Source organism: Camelus bactrianus, chromosome 8 (assembly GCF_048773025.1).
Source record: "Camelus bactrianus isolate YW-2024 breed Bactrian camel chromosome 8, ASM4877302v1, whole genome shotgun sequence".
NCBI lineage: Eukaryota > Metazoa > Chordata > Mammalia > Artiodactyla > Camelidae > Camelus > Camelus bactrianus.
Genome location: NC_133546.1, coordinates 32348364 through 32369460, shown reverse-complemented (window position 1 = coordinate 32369460; position 21097 = coordinate 32348364). Strand labels below are relative to the sequence as shown.

The window sequence follows — 21097 nt, the reverse complement described above, 5'->3', positions numbered from 1 at the left end:
CAATAATACTTAAAGAAATGGTATAGAAATGTAAGGCATCAAAATAGCTCAGACCCTATGATAGATTTACATTTCTTTCAAATATTTTTGGATGTTTGTGTAAGGGAGCAGGAAGACATCTAGGGCTGGGGACCCAGTAGAGGAATAAATTCCTTCCAACTGCTTTTAGTTAAGATGAGTATGTTTTATTCATTTATTATGAATTCTTTAATGAAACATACTTAACTGGAATCCTTTTAAAATCCCTTTTGTGCTAATATATTGAGCTAGTTTATTGGTTAGCTGACTTGAAAGAAATACTGGTTAAGAGCAATGGCTTTGGAGCTAGAGCCTGAATTTGAATTTTGGCTACCCCACTCATTAATTAATTGGTTGTCTCACAATTTCTCAGATGCACAATTTTCTCATTAGCTAAACAGACATAAAAATACCTACTTTAGAGGGTTGTTGTAATGATTAAATGAGATAATCTATGTTAAACATTCAACACATTTTCCTGCCAAACAATGAATGCTTAATGAATGCTAATGAAAAAGAAAAGAAAAAAATTATTTTCCATTCCAGTATAGGGGCGCTAATTGAATATGAGGAAATATGCTTGAAGATAACTACTTTAATTAAAACAATTGACTATGTGGCAAAACTTTATATACACATGCACACAAACACATAAATTATGCATACGTACAAAGTAATGGAGAAAAAAATGCCTTTGGTAGCAAGAAATGAGTATGCTTAATCCATGTATGTATGTTTTACAATTACTCTGATATTTGTATCTGTCTCTATATTAGCACATTCCAGAGGATAAGCAATATTTCCAGCACTGCTTATGCAGAAAAACACATCTGCATGTACTTTAGGAATCCATTGGGGTGCTAGGCTCCCTGTAGTATAATGCTGTGAATATAACTTACTCTGGAAATCTTTCAGGGATAGCATCATAACACATCCCATGATTTCATGCATTTTCTGGCTGGCATCGTTCCCAGTGGGGCAGGATAGACACACACACTAACATGGCTATTGAAACAGGTTAAGATGAATCATCTGAAAATATTTTAAGGCTAGGATTAGTGAGGACAGCCTACTAATTTTCACTTAAGTGTTTTGTAACATTATGATATTAGGACTGTTCAGGAACATACCACCTGCAAATTCTATTTCTTTATTAAATCCAAAAAGTTTAACTTTGGAGTAGATGACAGAGAGCTAAAAGGACGTGGGGAAATCTAGAAACTTATAAAGAATAAGTTTTAAATGAGATGACTGAAATTATCCAGAGAATAATTTTTATCATCAGTAAATATACTTTTCACCCTTTTCTCTTGATTCACATAAATTTAATAAAGAGAGTTTTAAAAAAAAATGTGTGCTGGCCTGCATTTTATTATGTAATAACGTTTGCATGGTACCACTTTTCTGTTTCTCACTTCATCAGAACTGTTTTTCATTTGGTTGGACCTCCTCAGCTGTGACGGTGTCGGAAAAAAGCATCTGTAGTTGTGCAATCATCTACTGAAAGCTGTTCTGTTTCCCTGTAACTATACATCTCTTTGAGACCAAATGGGAGATGCTTGATGTTAATAAATAAGCAGTTTCTGCATAAATAAAGACCAGGCCCTGCAATCTTCAGGCTTGATTAATTATTTTTTTTTCTGTGCCAAGCCAAATGGACTCATAAAACAAGCGATAAAGCTGTGAATTGTATACTTAGTTACAAATGCATTCAGAATAAATATGGTTTCTATTTGTAAATACACATATTATAGTGCTATGGGATTCAAACTTAATCCGTTACAATAGAGAAAAATACAAATATATGACCCTTGTGCATAAAACACATTTGTACCAAAGTACTGCAGCAATGGATAATACATTTGTCTTTATTTTTGATGCCAAAAATATGGTTCAAAGTTCTGGGAGATGTGACCAACTCACCTCCTTTCTGGCCTCTCGCTGTCCCCCACAAACATTAATATTTAATTTGATCAAATGGGGACATTACATGGCAATTTTCATGCAAGTTGAACATATCTGCATGCATTTAAGAATATGGTCTTTATAAAGTGATGGTGTTAATTTTTAAAAAGAGGATGTTTTACACTTTAATAAATGTAGAAACTGAGGAGTGTAAGAAAGAAATAGCTATGTCAGCTATTATTTTCTACTGCTGTGAGAGTGATTTTTACTACTGTTAGAACTATTTGTACAAATATTCTCTTTTCTGTAATTTTTCTCATTTCTTACAGTCAGGTCATAAAGCCATGATTGATCACAATAACAAATGGTTGCCCTAGATCAGATTTTGATGTCACAAATTTACCATTTCACTTTAGAATCAAATAGATGGAGAAGGAAATAGATAATCAAATAGATAGCTAGGAGGAAGCGAAACCATGTTCAAATATAAATAATTTTGACAATTGTCTGGAATTGTTAAAAGGATTTTGAAAAACGTCTGGAAGGTGATAGATACATGTTTGTTTGACAATAGAGTTTAAAGTTTCTTTTGTTCTGTATGTTATACTTTACAAAGAGAAAATGTAAATTTAAAAGATTAATTATATTTGACTTGAGATCTTTTCTCTATTTAACAACAAAGACTATTTTATAATGATCAGATTCTGGCAAACTATTGTCTTTCTAAAAAATAAACTACTTTAAAATAAGTGTCTAATAAAGAATACTTTTTTATTTTAGCAGAATGTTTAGACAAATTAGTACTTCAGGTATGTCCATTTAAAATTAACATAAAGTATAATTTTAAAAATTAAACAATGCAATAAGAAATATAAGGTCCCCATTAAGAAACTCTACATATTTGATGAAGTCCTGTTAGACTTCGAGTGACTCAACTGGCAACCACCTTTCCCCCAGCCTATACTGAACACTTACTACATTGAACTATTCCCCTTTAACCTGAATCCAGCATCTGATCCACTAACTCTGTAAATCCAGCTATATAGTCTCCTAAAAAGTAGGTTGGTCACCAAAGCCATTTCTGCACTAGGGATAAACTTTTCATGCCTAAAGTGAAAATTGAATTCAATTCTCAAATCGGATGTTACTTATTTTGTGTAGCTTTCTCCAATTTTCTAACCCCATCTCAACCCCTAAACTTAGGTCTTCCTCCTTCTGTAATCCTATTACATTTTACACACACACACACATACACACACACACTTCCACTAGAGCCGTGGTCACATTTTAATGTATGTATGAGTTTGCCTGGTCATCTCCTCTGTGTGATCATGGAAAGATATGGAAAATATCTTTTTATTGTACAGTCACTAAACAAAAAAAAAGCCCAATTAATATGTAATGAGTGAGTGAGCAAATTAACTGATTAAAAATAGTTAAGAGAAAATTTGTTTTGAAACTCTAAATCACAGATAATTTACTCATCCTATAAACTCTTTCTTCAAGCTGCATGAACCTGTTTCTAGGCTCATAATCTAAAATGCATTTAATAGCAAATGAGGAATATAATTCAGTTCAGCTTGTTATTTAAATATGAGGCTATATTGCTTATGTGACATTGTTTCTAAATTCTGACAGAATTAAATGGATTTCACCTTTATGCTTTCTATAAAAATTACCTGAATCCAGAAGCAATTAATAATGGACAAATTATTCATTAGATGATTTCATGAATACAGTGTGTCTTAAGTATTTTTAAGACTCTTTGAAAAGGGTGTTCAAATTGTTGGAAGTTTTGGAATCCAAGTGCTTGCTTCTTTGCTACTTCAAATCTTTTTTTGAATGAAAAGAGTAGTAAATAAGTAACAGCAGATATGTATTCTTTTAAATTTAGTTAATTAGTGCTCTGTCTGTCCTCTTTTGTTTTTGTTTAGAAGACATCTACATATTTTTCTTCCTATTATACATATTTTATAATTAAAAACAATGCTCTCATTAATCATTAATTAGTCTATCTGACCTGGCTACATTGACTTTTAGTCCCCACAAAGGACCTAAAAGAAATAGGAGCTTAAGTCACTTAGATGTCACAAAATCATGAAATTGAAAATACATGCTTATTGTTTTCCATTGCTACTATCCATTCCTTTGAGTGTTTAATAGTGGAGTATCTTCTTTTATTCTTTATCCATGCTTTTAGAGTAACTGTAGCTACTTTAAGTATCAATGGTATTATATGCCCTTAAAACTGAGCTTAATTATGTTTATCTGGGTTTAAAGTATTGTAAGATCCCAGATACCATATACGCTTTGAGAAATTAATAATCGTGTCTATCATGTTTGATTAAAAGTGATAGAAACAGCTCTCAAACTAGCTTAAATGAAAAAGGAGATTTAGAAGAAAGATGCTGGGATGGACCACGTAAAGGAAGATATCAGGAGCAAGGATAGCCTTAGGGATGTCTGAAACTCTCTGCCTCTAATTTATGCTTCTTTCTGAGTGTTAGGGACATGGCTGCTGGAAATTCTTGGGTCTCAGACTGTGAGCTTCAGTCACAATCAGGGAGGAAAGAAAGATTCTTATCATCTTTAGCAGAAAAATCTTGGGGGAAGAATTCTCACTGGCTTACATGGATGTATATACCCATCCTTGGATGAATCCCTGTGCCACAACTAAAGCAAATTATAAGTGATCCAGCCTGGGTCACGTGACAACCTCTATGGCCAAGATATGGGATTGTTTTTCAAAGGATGATGATGGGGATACTGAGCCAACAGTGGCAAAAGCCACTACAAAAAGACAACAATCATTTTTATTTTATTAAACTTTCATGCCTCATTCTGTAACATTATAGAGATTATAGGGAAAAAGATGATTTATATCAGGTGTCAAATATTTGTAATGGTACTATTAATTTAAAGGTGAAAATATTTTGTCTGTACAGCATTTAAATATTTGCTCTGGCTAGGGACTATTATGAATAAAAACACTATTGAGGCCAGATGTTAAAGAGAAAATTTAATTAAAATATTAGAATGTAATGGGTTATGAAATTTTAAAATGATCTGCCAGACCAAGATGAAATTTTTCATAAGAAATGTCTGTAAAAGGATGTCTTAACTCTAAAAACCCCTTCCTCTCATTGGAAATACAAATAGTAAAGAAAGCAGAGAGGGAGGGGAGATTAGTGAGAAGGATTTTTTGAACAAAGTGGCCCTGCAGTGAGGGAGTCATAGGGACGTGTGGTGGGTAAGGGAGTGGTTAGCTGCAGTGAAAGCAGAATGAAGCTCTTCTGTGGGGAGTGTCCTGCTGTATTAGGTATGCGGGGTTAAGGATGCCTGAGTGTGTCCTGCACATCAAATAAGTTTGGGAGAGAGAAGTGGAGCAGATGCTTTATTAGATACTGTGCAAGCAGGTCCGTGAGAGGCCAAACAAGCCTCGAAAGGAGAAGTTAGAGGTAAATCACCAGACTCATTATGGCAGAGAGACATAAGCAACACGGAGATGGAATGCCTTTGGCCTCATCAGGGGAACTGCAGATCGGAGGCCACCTGGAATGGGAAGAGGGTAGGGCAGGGCATTCCAAGCAAATATAAAAGTTCCCCAGAAGAGAAAGTGTTAATTTTGGACATTTGCCTTGAGTAAGAGGGAGCAACTTAAAGACAATGACTCTCAAGTAAGAATTTTCCTGCCCCCAGCTCCTCCCTTGTCCTTCCTCTCACATTATCTCTGAAGCGAAGGTTCAGAAATCATGGTTAGCAAGATGGAGGTGTAGGAGAGAAGGACTAAAGAAAAGAGTCAGAGATTATAAGGTACAGAATTAGTACCCCTCCCCGCTTTACTGGCTTCTTGCTCACAGCTGGCTTACAAGCTCCACCAGGGGGACGGGGAATAACTCTAATTCTGAATGAAGTCCAATACTTTGACTACGAAACTGGACATTCTAAGTACCAGATCCAAGCTTTGATTATAGTACCAAACCCAGAGTGGTCAGAGTCGTTTTTATCATCTGAAAGTGACAAGAACAGTCATGGGGCTACTTGTGCTTTATTCCAGAGGCAAAGTGAAGAGCTGGTATCACCGAATAAATTTTAAAGGGAGAATGGGTGGGGGAAAAAGTGTATTTCTGATTATAGTCTTTGAGTCCTGTTTTTATTCTTCTTTCTTTTTTTTTTTAAAGTGGATATAGGCCCTTAACTGGATTTTCAGGTTCTTAGGCTTTACCTAACCAATCAATTCTTATGGAGTGGTATATTTTGTTCTATTTTATCAGGTCTGATACATATAAATTCTATGTACTGTATTTGTGTCTTTACTTATCAATGCATGTGTATTTTATATTCTCCATCATTTAGTTCATCTGTTGTCACAATATAATAATTATAGGAGCAGATTTGTTGAACTTAAAAGTTATTTGAGAGTCAGATTCATATTATAAAAAGTAACAGAGAAAAATCAACCACTAATTAGAACTTGCAAAATATATTTTTACAGCTTAAAATGAATAACAAAATGCCATTTAAATGTTTTAATTGGTTTCAGTTTTACAACTGCAAACCAGATGGTTTCTTTTCAAGTAGTTTATAATGTCTTTGCCGAATAACTGAATTACCAAACCAGCTGTGGTTATTAACATACACCTAAACAAAAAAACATGTCTGCTATTTGTTTGCTAAGAAAGTACCTGCTTTGCAAAAGTTTGGCAAGTAAATCATGACTTTACTCTGGAGAGCATAATATTTTAATAAAATAGCAGAGATAAAAGATGCACGTACTAACTTATGTCCTAAAAATGAATACTGATTAAAAATTTTAACTTATTTATCAGGTATCAAAACCAAGTAATCTCTTGTGGATTATTACAATTTTCTGATTCCATGGTTGTAAAATTTATTTACATTTGTAATGTGAAGAAACTGCTTTAGTCTTTTTAAAACCCTGTTAATAATTCTCTTTAACTGCTTGTTAAAGCATTGTATTCTGGAAGCAACTGGTCCTTACAGAAATTTGTTTCTGTTATAAGCTGAGGTTTTCTAACTCTAAACTCTTAGCAAATGTAAATTTCTAAATACTATTTGTAATTGGAGTACTGAATGCAAGTTCAATTTTGTAAAAAATATTAATAAACCAAAACCTCTATTAAATAGTGTTGGGAGATCAGGACGGGGAACTCCATGCCCTTTGACAATAACAGAACCCAAGAGGAAGAAGGAAGTCTCCCCTTCTTTCCTGGCAAGGACTTAGCCAATGAAAAGCCATAGATTCCGTTTACTCCAGCCCCCCCAACTTCCTTTTTCCACTTCTATAAAAGAGTTCTCGTTCCCTTGCCCTGAAGGGATTTTGTGTGTGGTTCATCGTGGTTGCAGACCCCAAACTGCAATTCTCTTCTCATCCCAAATAAATCCATCTTTGCTGGAGTAATATCTGGCAGTCTGTTTGTTTCAGGTCAACAATCCTCTTTAGAGCCAATTAAGGAAGGAGACATTTAAGGGGAAGTAATGGTGAGAAATGCTCTTCCAGTTCTTTTGCCAAAAAGATAAATTATCAGGAAAAATTCTGATTAGAATATGAACTTACAACATTCCATGACAGTCATTTTCCAATCAGAATTTTCCTTGATAATTTACTGTTTTGGTAAAGGGACTGAAACAACTAATTTTTTGTTTCATGAGTCTATGATCAACTAGGCATTTTTATTCATCTGGATTTAGCTTGACGGATCTCAGTGGCATTTTCTCAGCTGTCTATCGCTGGTCAGCTGGAGGCGCTGAGGGACCTGGCTGGTGTAGGATGATCAGCATAGTGATGACGCGGCTCTCCTTCAGGTGTTCCTCCCATTTCCCCAGCAAGGTAACCTGAGTATGTTCTTGTGGTTCTGGGTAAGGAGCAAGAGCAGCAAGAGAGTGTGTCCCAACACACAAGGACTTTTCTCACCTCATTTTGTAACATTCCATTGGCCAGTGTGAGTATGGTGTCCCTCTCAGAGTCAAAGAGTGGGGCAGAATGTTCTGCCTTTGATAGGAGGGGTAAAGAATTGGGGCCATCAATTTAACCAAACAAACATATGTTCTTTAGGTTTACACTACTCTTTGGTAGCTTTCTTGTGTGATGTACTGTCATTTACTTATTCATTTCCCTACTTATGGATGTTCAGATGGATCCTATATTTTCTTTTGCAATTACAATCAGTGCTGCTGTAAAAAAAATTCTGTGTTCATACAGCTTTATGCACATATATGAACATTTTAAAAAATTATGAAATTTTAACATATAAAAATACATCCTCACCACTGAGATTAAATAGCTCTTCATATTTTGTCATACACATTTCAATGTTTGAGAGTACCTTGTTTGTTTAAGAAATAGGAATAGCTCAAGCCCCCTCGTTTATCCTTCCCTCCATTTCCAGAGGCAACCACTTACCCTGAAATTGGTGTGTCATTCCAGTATGTGCTATATATATGTTTTTTATTTATGTAAAACTATACTGCCATTTTACATTTGAACATTTTTATACCAATGTTACCCTACTACATGTGTGTTTCTGCAGCTTCCATTTTCATCCAGCATTAGGTTTTTAGATTTATCCATATTAATACATGTAAATTTATATCAGTAATTTTAACAGCTATATAGCATTATTCCATTGCATGAGTAAACCAGTTAATAAGAGGTAGTTGTAGTTTTCCAAAGTTTTATTGTTGCAAAGAGTGCTCAGTGACCACCCTTGTGCATATGCCTTTGTGCATGTATGTAAGAGTTTGTCAAGGGCAAAAACCCAGAATAATTTCAGGTTAGTAGAGTGTGTACCTCTTGTTTTTCTTTTTCACAGTCTCTCCAGGAATGTATTCCTTGCATCTCACAAGAAATTGATATTATGTGACCTAATAATTTATGTCAATATGACAATTCTGAAATTGTATTTTATTGTTACTTGTTTATGTTCCTAAGATTTTAAGCATATTTTCATATGTTTATTTTCTATTCCAGTTTCTATTCCTCTCTCTTTACTTTTTTACAGAAATTTTTGATCCTCCTGTATATTTTTTCTTTTATTGTACCTACCTAATTTTTTTTGTTAAAATTACACTGTGTCCCTTTAAATAGTTAAGAAACATTCCTTTTCATCTTTCTCCTCTTAATATCTTCCTATTGCTATGGTTTCCTGCAGTTTCCTATGGTGCATTTGCTGTTAATTAATTTCTTTTCTTCTGCTTCTACTTTAGGAATCTGAGATTTCATATCTTCTATCAACACTGGAAAATTCTAACCCATTTAAAAGATGTTGCCTCTCCCTTATTCTCTTTAGTCCCTCAATATAGAACTCATTTTTAATTTATTTTGGACATTTTCATTCTAACCTCAACATCTCTTAACTTCTTTTGAGTAATTTTCACAATTTTACATCATGTATCTCTGTTCCACACTCTAGATAATTCCCTTAATTCTTTTTTCCAGTTTGGTAATTCCCTCTTTAATCTTTAATTATTTCCAGACTGGCGTTTTTGATTCTCCTGTAAATTTTTGCTCTATTATCTTATATACTTGTGGATATAATGATGCTGTTTATACCTTCTGATTTTGGCTAATTCTGCTTTTTTGGAGTGTATGTGTGTAAGTTGTAGCTTCTGTTCCTCTAGTCTTTTGAAAACATTGCTTTACTATTTTAAAATACATACTTAATAAAGTTATCCAATATTTCTACTTCCCTTCCCCTAAATAGAAGAACATCAAAATATGTTCATTCTGATTACCCTTCCTCTTATCTCACATGTCATTGCTGTTCTTGGATTTAATTTCCACTAAATTCTCCCAAATTGGATATTATTATTAATATTTTATAGAATCAATGTTTGTTTACATTTACCCACTTATATATTACTGTTTATATCTAATTTCTTATTTCTGCTTTCAATTTCTTTTTTCTTGAAGGACATCCTTTACCGATGGTAATGATCATTTTTCCATTTGTCTGAAAATGTCTTTTATATTGCCCTTATTTCTGAATGATAGTTTAGTTAAAAAATTCTACACTGAGTGTTACTAGCTTTAAATAGTTTGAAGTTGTCTTTCTCACTATCTTTTGGCTTCTATTCTTACTGTAGAGAATTATTTTCTTAGCTTACTTTTCTTTTTTTGTTGGCTATGGTTAATCTCTAGATGCATTCATCGTATTTCCTTTGTCAGTGGTATTAAATAGATTTTCTAACAGGTTTCTAGGTATGGATTTTGTTTTATTTATCTTGCCTGAGATGCATGTTTCTAGAAGGTGAAAATTCAGTTCTGGAAAATTCTAGCCATTATCTTTTGACTATTTCTTTTCTTTAATTCTGTCTATTCTCTCCTCCTGCAACTCCTGTATTTTTCCTCCATATTTTAAAAATTCTCTTTCAACTTTTCCACCACTTTATAATTTCCTCAATTTACAAGTCACCACTTTTCTAGTTTGCTATTTCTAATGTCTTGTTAGAATTAATTAATTTAGTATTGAATTTCAAATAATATTCTTTTTAAATTTATTGATATTTCATTTTATTTTTTAAAAATATGACTGGCTTCATTTTTTAATGACTTGTTAATTTTAACTTTAAAAATTTTAAACATATTTATTTTATAATCTTTATTCAATCATTTCTTCATCTGATGTTCTTGAGAATCTACTTCAGGTGACTTCTCTTGTGTTTGCTGCTCTTGGTTAGTGTCTTTAATGTTCTCTAATTTTGCACTGTAAATTTATGTACAGAGGTAGATAAGGAGAAAGAACAGAAGGTTGAATTTTGGCGGATAAGGTGAGGATACTGCTGTTACCATCTGATGTGCAGTCAAATGCAAGAATTTCTTTTCTTTTAAAGCACATCTTTATACGTGGTATATGATTATGATAAATGATCGAATCATAGAATTTAACAGTTAATTCATTTTTGGTAGGAAAAGATCTCAGAGAACATAATAACAAATCATAAGAGACGCACTTGTATAAATAGAAAATTGTCCATGTGTCATGTAGTGTGAGGACAGTTTTACAAGAGTCATGCAATGATTATTTCCTACCAAAACAGAAAGGTAGCCAAAATATGGGAAATGCACACTACAGTGATAGTATTAGGTATTTCCCCCTTTTAAGATACTGTAATTCATGTTTAGAGAGATTAAACCACTTGCCCAAGGCCTCAAAGCTAATAAGTGATAGACATGTACTCAGATTCTGGTTTATTTGACTTCAAAATCCATTTTAATCTCTACTCATACTGACTCCAAGTAAAACCTCCTGTCTCAGAGACTGCCTGTTATTGCACATTCTTTGGTTTTTAGCTACGTATATGGTAGCCCAAATGCAAATGGCATTTTCTACCCCAACTTACATCTTGATGTGGTCATGTATCAGAGTTCTGTCCAAAAGAATAGAAATGATGTTATACAATTGTCCCTCGATGGCAGGGGGAGAGGGGAAGAAACTGGTTTCAGGACACCTCTCTCTCCTGTATCGAACTCCCAGTGCTCAAGTCCCTTATACACAGTGACATTGTGCATGGGCTAGTTCCACATCTGCTGACATGGAGGGCCAGCTCTATGTGTGACTTTCACATACTAACCTTAAAGAAAGGGGGTGTGTCCTTCACATACACTTTGTCCTTTATTCTTACTGGAACACTGATGTGCTTACAGGAGATCAAATTTAAGGATGTGCCCATGTTAAAAATTAGTTTTCAGTAATGATTAAGACAATTTTTTTATTGCCATTGTTAGTCTCATAATACAGTTCACCCTTGAACAATGCAGCAGTTAAGGGCACTGACATCTGCATAGTGAAAAATCTGCATCACTACAGTAGGTAAATTATCCCTAACTGAGGTTCCACATCTATGGATTCAACCAATTTCTGATGGGGTATCACATGTTCATTGAAAGAAAAACATGTATAAGTGACAGCACTAGTTCAAACCCATGTTGTTCAAGGGTCAGCTGTGCTAAACCTAGTTTAAGTCAATTTTTAAAATATAAACCACTTGATAGGTTTGATCAAAAGTTTCAAATGTAGATTTTATTATAAACTTATTTTTCCAATAGAGAAGTAATTTCACCACATGAAGTAGAAATTACAGAGAAAAAAAAATCACCCGTAACATTAACACCCTTTCGCTCACATTTTATGATTTTTCTTCTAGCCATTTTATGAGCTTTATTTTTAACAAAAGACATATAAACAAAACTACCAAAAATAGAATATCTTAACTTTTTTCATTTACCATATTAAGCTACAGTTTTACACATTTCTACCTGGTGGTTAAAGTCATTATTTCAAGTGAGTGCATAGCATTTCATGGAGAGACTACATTTATTACCTGGACATTTTATGTTGTTCCAGGTTTTTGCTGTGATAAATTACATCTTCACCATATACTAAATATATAAATTTTAGAAAGTTACCTCTGAGTCCCACTTTTCTTCTCTGTAAATGAAGATAATGATGGTACTTACCTATAAAGTCCTAGAGAAGATTAAATTCATGCTTGCTAGTTTGGTGTTCAGAGCAGTTCCTGGCACATGGTAAATACTCACAAAGTATAAAATTTTTATCATATTTTTTAATGGCTTGAGTTGATTCAAAAAGATAGACAATGAAGTGTAAGCAGAAACTAACTTTATTCTTTCTCTTGTTCTTCCTCCGAACCTGTTTTTTTGTTTGTATTTTCTCTCTGAGATGGAAATCTCAGGATTTTACTGTCTCTGTTAGATAATAAATTAAAAGCTCCTCTGTTTTGATGACAAAAAGTCTAGTCTAGTCTCAAAATTATCCCATCATGCAATTCAGTCTAGAGAAATAACAAAAACTTTGAACTCTTACCCAAATTAAAGCTTCTCTCTCCCAGTCCTTGTACCTGATTCACACTGGGAAGCTTGGAGTGGGAGAAGCAGGTGTGTTATTTTCCTCAATAGAGCCTGGCTGGCCTTCCCCTCTTACTTTCTAATATAAGTTGCTAGATTATAAATTATGTTAGAATTTTCCTCATTTGCTTAAAAATTATTTTATTTTTCCCCAGAAAAATGTCATGGCTTTTTGGGAGATAGAAGACAAAAAAAGTTTTACCTGGCAAGAAATGGCTAGTTTATTCTTTTCTTAACAATTAACCAATTGATGGTATTCAGTTTCCTTATAGGATTCTTAACAATTTATTCATGGAAAGCAGTGAGAGTTTGAAAACTCCCTGGAGTCAAAAAATTTAAAGAAAAATTCCTGATGATTTCATGTGGGCGCATTACCAGCTGAGCAAAGTTTTAAAGTTGCAGTATGTCTCTTCTTCTGCTCTATCCTGTTCCAAATAATGTTCTAGTAACAGTTATTCTTCATAGTGTACAAACTGATAATAAAATGTTACAGAAAACTTATTGTTAGCAATGTATATTTTACTCTGTTATGATTTTTATTTCCATTTAATGTTTCCTAGCAATGTCCATTTCTTTTGGATTACTATGTCCTATTTCAAAGGCATCTTTTACCATGGAAAACACATCAGGAAGTCTCAGGTTTCTGGCATTCATAACAAGAATTTGTTTCAAAGGCAGTATCACTCATCAGTATTGGAAAATAGACTTGTGTCTGTGCAGCCACTCCATATCCAATTTAAAAAATGGGATAATGAGTGAGGAGAGAAGGATAAGAAGAGATGAACTTAGCTGAGCTGAACATTTGATATGTTTACGAAATTCATATGAAATATGAATATTAATTAAGAGACCACACAGTAAGGTAAAAATTTCTAAAACTTTTGGAGTAATTTGTATTATAAACCATTGGACTGATGAAAAATTGAAATAGTGCAGGTTCCAAAATTTTGTGAAATTCTGTGTCTCACAAATGATGAATGAAGCCATGACAGAGGTTTTTTAAAGTTACAAAAATTTTTGGCAAACATGCTGCATCTGGCAGATTAAAATTTTTATTTTAACCCTTATTATAATCAACATGATTTTTTAAGGATCAAACAAAATAATGTGTCAAAACCTCTTTGCAAACTATAAGATTCTACCTAGTGTTTATTATTAACACTTTTTGTAATGTTTTGCTAATGAGTACAAAAGTACAAGTCAGAAACAATTTTTAAATCATTTATTTTGTTTAAAGTGATCCAAAAATGTTAATTCACAGCAGTACGTCACCTAATAACATATTCCATATGTGTGCATTAGTATAATTTATGAAGAGCAAAATGAAATTATTTCCAGGATTGTATCAAACACCAGAAAGTATTGTCAATTAAGTTTTTAGGTTTTTCTAATACAAATAATTTTGTTATAGAAATATTTTACTGAAATTTATTCACTAAATATTTAAACTATATATGACATCAATTAGGTAAAATATGAAACATCTCTTCATTTCTTGTTTTAAATGTTTATTACATACTGGATGAATATTGAATAACATTTAAAATAATAAAACAAAATTATCCATATTCCTGTTACCTAAAAACTATGTTCACATTTTGGCGTATTTCCTCCCAGTATTTTGTGTGTGTGTATGCATGCACATACATGTTTTGCAGTATTTTGGGAATCATGTTATATTTAATTTGGTGTACAGGTGTTTTTCTCCTACTTGGTGCTAACATGAACCTTCTTCTAGGTTATTAAAAACTTTCATAAATGTTATTTTTAATGTGTCCATAACAATAGTTAACTGAATGTATGTACCCAAATTTACACATTAGATATGCTAACATTTTTCCTTAAACTGTGTGCATTAAATGTATCTTATGGTTTAGGGTAATTTCCTTAAGAGATAGATTCTAAGAAACAAATGCACCATTATTTTAAAAAGAATCTTAGCAGACACCAACAAATGTGATCAACAAAAGACCAAAATTCTCAATAGCTTAATATACTTATAATTGTTTCTCATGTACACCACTCCTTAGGATAGCAGGAAAGGGGGAAAAATATCCTTCAATAATTTTCCTTGAACACATTTTATTTTTGTCTTCCCAAAGTACATAGCAGTATCAAAGGGGCCTTGCCCTTTTCAAATGAGGGCAAACTTTACACTAGAAGAGGAACTAGTTGGGATAGAAGAAAGGGATGTATTTATCCCTCTGGTGTCAAGATCCTGTCCAGATCTTTTCCTTCCTATCTAGACTCCCTTTTACTTTTCTTGGATTTGGAGTCAAGGGCTGTCATCACTCAAGGCACTTCTGGTTTTGGGGGAAGATTCTAGCTGTGTCAATTAGGGTTCCAATAGCTGCTGCCTTGTGATTTTTAACCCTTTAAATCAAATAAACTTAAAAAACCATAAAAGAGAATGAGACCATTTTGAAATTTTAAAGTATGATGAAAATCTTCAGTGTTTTACTCTGTGACTCTTTAGTAAATGAAGGTAAAAATCAATTAAAATAAATTAAAATTTTTATTTTAGGAAAGCAATTAAGCAGAATTTAGATGCTTTTCTTACAGTTAAAGATATAATATTGGAAAATTAAAACACTGGGGTAAATGCCTTAAATTTTCTACATAAACTCTTTTATTTTGGGCCACTCAAACTCTCTAACCATTTAATTTCTTGTAAAATAGAAATAATAACATCCATACCAGCCCTACCAATATCAGTTTTGTTAAGATCAAATCAGATAATGTGTAAGGATATGCTTCATTATAGGGATAAATACAATTTTACCCTCATACTCTATTCAAGTATTCTTTTAAATATGTAAAAAACTTAAAAACAAAAGGTATTTGCATTGTAAAAGGTATGAAAAATGCAGATAAATTAAAAGTTCTCTTTAATTCCTGTTTCCTGGCGTCTACCTGCCTACAAAACTGTTGGAGAGAATTACTTGTTAGAGTCATCTATTAGTTTGCTGTAACATCACTGTCCAATATGGTAGCCACTAGTGGCATGTGGCTATTAAATGTAAATGTAAATTAATTACATTTAAATAACATTAATATTGTTAGTCATAATAGCCATATTTCAAATGCTCAATAGCCACATGTTACTATATTGGAGATAGCAGATATAAACATATTCATCATTGAAGAAAGTTCTATTGAACAGTTCTACTCTAGAATTAAGTTCAGGAAGAGAGCCTGCAGTAGGCAGAATAATGCACTCCTCCCCCAAGATGTTTATGTCCTAATCTCTAGAATCTGAAAATGTCACCTTCCACAGCAAAAGAGAATTTGCAGACATAAGTTAGGGCTCTTTGGAAGATTATCCTGGATTATCTGGGTAAACTCAAGGTAATAACAAGGATTTTTAGAAGTCAGGAGGATCAGAGTCAGAAAAAGATTTGCTGATTGAAATAGAAGGTAGAGTGATGTGTTTTGAAGATGAAGGAAGGGGCCTTGAATCAAAGAATGGAAGTGGCCCCTTAAAGGTGGAAAGGACAAGAAACAGATTCTCCCCTAGAGCCTTCAGAAGGAAGGAAGGCAGCACTGCTGATACCTTGATTTTAGGACTTCTGACCTGCAGAACTATAAGATGATAAACTTCTATTGTTTTAAGCTATTAAAGTTATGATAATTTTTTATGGTAGCAATGGAAAACTAATACCTAAGACTATGTGTGTTTTCATTCTCCCCTTAATGAACATTATTTGTCTCCAATTATTTCTATTATAGATAAAACTACAATAACATTTTAACATATAAACAAAAACCTCAGATCTGTAGCATTTGCCAATTCCCATGGTGCAAATACTTCTACCATGACCAATTTCCAGCTACCAACATAATGTCACTGAACACAAGAGCTAGAAAGATACGTCAGTCTGCACAGTACTGGACCTGTGTATGTGTGTGTGCATTTGTGTGTTTCTAAGGACATATGTGCATGTACGTGTGGAGTTCCTATTTTAAATATAGTGTCTCTCTGATACTTGTCAGAGAAGAGACCTGAAAAAGATGATGGAGATACCTATGCAGATAAATGGGGAAAAGTATTCTTGGCAGAGGGAACAGTAAGTGTAAACACCTGATAGGGGAGTGGTTTGTGTATTTGATGGATTTCACATGTGTCTAAGAGCCTTCAAGGAGGTTACTATACATGGAGCGAAGTGAGTTGCTGAATTGTGGGAGATAAGGTTAGAGAGAACTGTATATTCATAAGTGTCTTTGTGGAATCTAAAAAATTTATGCAATGAACCTATTTACAAAACAGAAATAGGCTCACAGACATAGAAAACAAACTTATGGTTACCAAAAGGAAAAGGAGGGGAGTGGAATAAATTAGGAGTTTGGGATTAGCAGATATAAACTACTATATACAAAATAGATAAATAACAAAGTTCTATTGTATAGCACAGGGAACCATATTCAATATCTTATAGTAACCTATAATGAAACAGAATATGAAAAAGTGTGTGTGTGTGTATATATATATATAAAACTGAATCATGAGACTGTACACCAGAAATTAACACAACATTGTAAATCAACTATATTTAAGTTAAAAAATTTTTTTTGGCTTGAGTAATTGAAAGATGAAAGAGTTATCAGTTGTAACTGGAAGATGGTGGGAGGAGCAGGTTTGGGGCACAAAGGCGTGTCAAGAGCTAATTTTGAATGTGTTAAATTTAAGATGACTTTAAAAAATTCTGGTCCAATGGAAAATTGGAAATACATGTCTGATTAGGAAAGAGAATCAGAGGGAAGTATAAGTTTGGTATTTAAAGCCATAATACTGGGTAAGATCATATAGGGAGCGAGTGTAGTTAGAGGAGAAATCTGAGGACTAAGTTCTCTGACTAGCAGTGCCAACATGGCCTGAGTACTTGTTAGAAATGCAAATTCTCAAGTCCCAATCAGACCTATTGAATCTAGAAACCAGAGGGTGGTGCTTCAGGTGACGCATGATAAAGTTTGAGAACTACTTCTAGGGGTAGCACAGAAGATGTAAGAGTTAATTGCTTGTAGAAGTACTGAAGGTTTCAATGCAGTAGCACGTAACCTACACCTGAAGATATTGCAAGGCTAACTGGAGGGGCCTTAAAGGGAGCAGCATTTTTAAGGAAAAGCTAGAATCATGAAAAGACCTCAGGTAAGATCAAATAAAATTACATAAAAGTGAAGAATGTTAGCTGTTAATATGAGAAAATCATGCCTTGCTAGGAAGGCACTGGTTCTTTTAGAATTCTGATAAAGCATCACAAACTTCTCTAGTCATCTACTTTTCAGTCCACTGGTATTAGGCTCAGTTGAGACTGAAAGCTGGGACAGTAAACCTGGCTGCCTTGGCACACCAGTTTCCACGACCTCCCAACATCTCTACGAAACACAGGAGAAACTTTAACACAGCCAGTACGTAAGGCAAAACCCCAATCCTTGCCCCTCCGTGACGTCACGCGCCTCCCACCAACAGCCGGGCGCCTCCGGGGGCGTGGCTTGAGCAGGCCTGACGTCACTACCGGGCGCAAGGCGCGCTTCTTTGGCGGCGGATTCAAATGTTCCGGGCCGCGTCTCTGGGCCTTTAGGAGCGTCGGAGTGGTGGGTTTTCTGTGTCCCCGCGGGCGTGAGCATCTGTGTGGCGCAGGGAGGACCTGGGAAGCTGAGGCGGCTGGTGCGGGAGGGAGAGGATGGCGCTGTCGACCACAGTCTCGCAGAGGAAGCTGATAAAGCGAAAGGCTCCCCGCGGCTTTCTAAAGCGCGTCTTCAAGCAACGGAAGCCTCACCTTCGTCTGGAGACCAGTAGCGACCTATTGGTGAGAATTTGTCACTTGCTGGGCTGGCGGGGGAGTGGGGGGCAGACAGGGAAAGTAAACCCCAGCCTTTACGTCGCCGCCGCCAAACAATCTAGCTCTCTTAGGCCTAAGTTTGCGGCGTTTCCAGCAATGACTAGGCAGATTTGCCCCAGCTTGGCGTATCAATTCGTATTCCTGATAGTAAGTTGTTTTGGGGCCCGCTGAAATGTAGATACCTGGACGTTTTTTACGTTTTTACAGCCACCTCAGCCTAAGGAGAAAACTAACATTCAGTTTCTGCTTATAATTTTTAAATATCGCTGTTCAAGGATCTCAGTGTTGTACTGTGCTTCGTGTATTTGCAAAGGTTTGAAAGATACAGTACTTTAAAAATAGATTTCGGAATTCAGGCTGAGTTATTTTCATTTCGCTGTTGTAAAAGGCACTACTGACTTGCCTTTAAAAGTGCCTTTCTCCTTGCCTTCGTTCCTAACCCTACTCTTTTACGTTGTTAACCAAATATGTTGCCCTCTTTCCTCTACTTTAGCTTACTTACTAAAGAACCTTGATCCAAAAGTTTATTTGTAAGTAGTATGCTCTCAACTGTGAATTGGTTTTGCTAGACAAATAGAACACCTGCTAGTTTAGTTTTTAAGCCAAACCATTAAAAATTTGTCTGACTCATAATAACCGCAGAGAATGCTCACCTAACAAATAATCACAACCAAACCACTGTATAATATTTCTGTTTTGAAGTAAATTCAGTCTCTGTATTGAATACCTGGAACATATATCCTTCTAGCAGAATGAACATTGTTTCCCTAGGTTTAAACCATAGGAGGCATCTCCTGTGGTTTGTCATTAGAGCTCTTCGAGTAAAGGAGCCATTATAGGTGGGCACCTAATTTCTAGGAGATTGAGGTGAAGAATGGTGAATAATAGGGACATATGACATGAAGAGTGTCTTCAGAATGCATCATTCCATCTGTTCTTAAGCTACCTTGATCCCTCCTCCCCTCCTCTTTTCTCTACAGCCTTTGCCACTTCTCTACTGCCTCCCAGAATTTTAGTATTTCTATTTTTGATAGACGTCTATAGAACTGTCTTCACTTTTCCTTTCTCTGAAGCCAAAGCAGCTTTTTTCCCCCATAGAATAGCCCTTCCAATATCGACTATCCTCCATTTTTGCTCCTTTCTTAGACCCTGTAAGAAAAGATAATATACTGTTTTATCACACTCCCTCCCCCATAGTGGTGATAAAGGTGGCACAAGTGAGCTGTATTAAAGTGTAATTGATTTTTAAAACAATTTTAGGTTATTTATCCTAGAGTTTTCACTGGTCCTGGGGTTTGAAATAGAGAGGGAGGAATGTACCTGCTCTATAATATCTAGGAGACTACCAGCTGGTGCAGATTGTTGGGCAGAAATTTCTCAAGTAGGCAGATTCCTTCCACATCCACACAGGCCTGCCCCAAAATGACCGCAGGGACAGTTGGGTTCTGTTGTACAGTGGGATCCAGGTGGTACAGGAAAGAAGGGGAGGTGGGATTCCAAGCAGTCACAGTGACAGGGGACAGGAAGTTCTTTTGGCCACCATCTGTTCCTGGATTGTATGGTTGCCTTTGGCTTTCACGATTTCTCCTTCACTGTCTTGTGTGTGCCTGCATCACCATGGCTTCTTTGTTTATGGTTTCCTGCTTGCCACTGGCACTTAATCTTACCCAGCAGGTGTCCCAAATCATCCATAAATTTTTCTACAGTTAAGGCAGTCTGTTTTTATTTTTCCTGAACTTTGATAGTTGTAAGAGTGTACATCATACAGTTTAGCTAGTGGGACCTTGATGCTGTTCTCTAAGAGTTTTATACATTAGTGTTGTCTCCCAGTGTGGTATGCTGCTTCTTGAGGGGAAGGAACCTTTTGTGTCTCATGTTATCTTTAACACAAAACTAATCTATGTTTATGCTCTTTGCATACGTTATTTCTTCTGCCTGAAGATGTCCTCACTCCACTCCACTTTGCAAACTCCAGTTCTTTAAAATCCAGTTCAGATGCCTCTTCCTCAGTGAAGCCTTCCTTCATCATCTTAGAAAAAGGATCAACCTCATCTTCCTCTGTCATCTATTGTCATACATTTGTCTTTAATTTCTTTACGAGTTTCATTCTCCCTTCAGACTGAGAACGTTGAATTGGGAACTTTTTGTATTCCTAGTGTTTAGCATAATACCTTAAACATTCTGAGTGTACAGTTAAAGTTGAGAGTGCGTGGTAACTCTGTATGGATTGATATTTCTAAAATTTTATTCATAACTTCCTTGTGGTTTTTCATAATTTTTATGCACTAGCTTTTTGTTGTTTTATTTTATGCCTTATTTGATTGTATATCATGAGGGCCAATACTGGTGAGTATATCTGTTAATCTCAAATTGTTCAGCTTTCTTGTGGCTCAAACTAGTTTTTAGATTTATCACTAAGGAATACTGTGCAAATATCTGGGTGCTT

General features: G+C 34.9%; 1 protein-coding gene across 3 annotated transcripts in view; it reads left to right on the top strand.

Moving 5' to 3' along the window:
• Positions 1 to 18293: 18293 nt before the first annotated feature.
• The window catches only part of CENPW (centromere protein W), a 194149-nt gene continuing 191345 nt past the window's right edge, over positions 18294 to 21097 (top strand). The window contains exon 1 of one of the 3 annotated variants that reach the window (XM_045524661.2): positions 18294 to 18618. In XM_045524661.2, the coding sequence (XP_045380617.1) occupies positions 18493 to 18618 (126 nt within the window). In that variant the 5' untranslated portion in view covers positions 18294 to 18492. The remainder of the gene's footprint in view (positions 18619 to 21097) is intronic. The other 2 variants (XM_074368402.1, XM_010965520.3) reach the window with 2 other exon arrangements.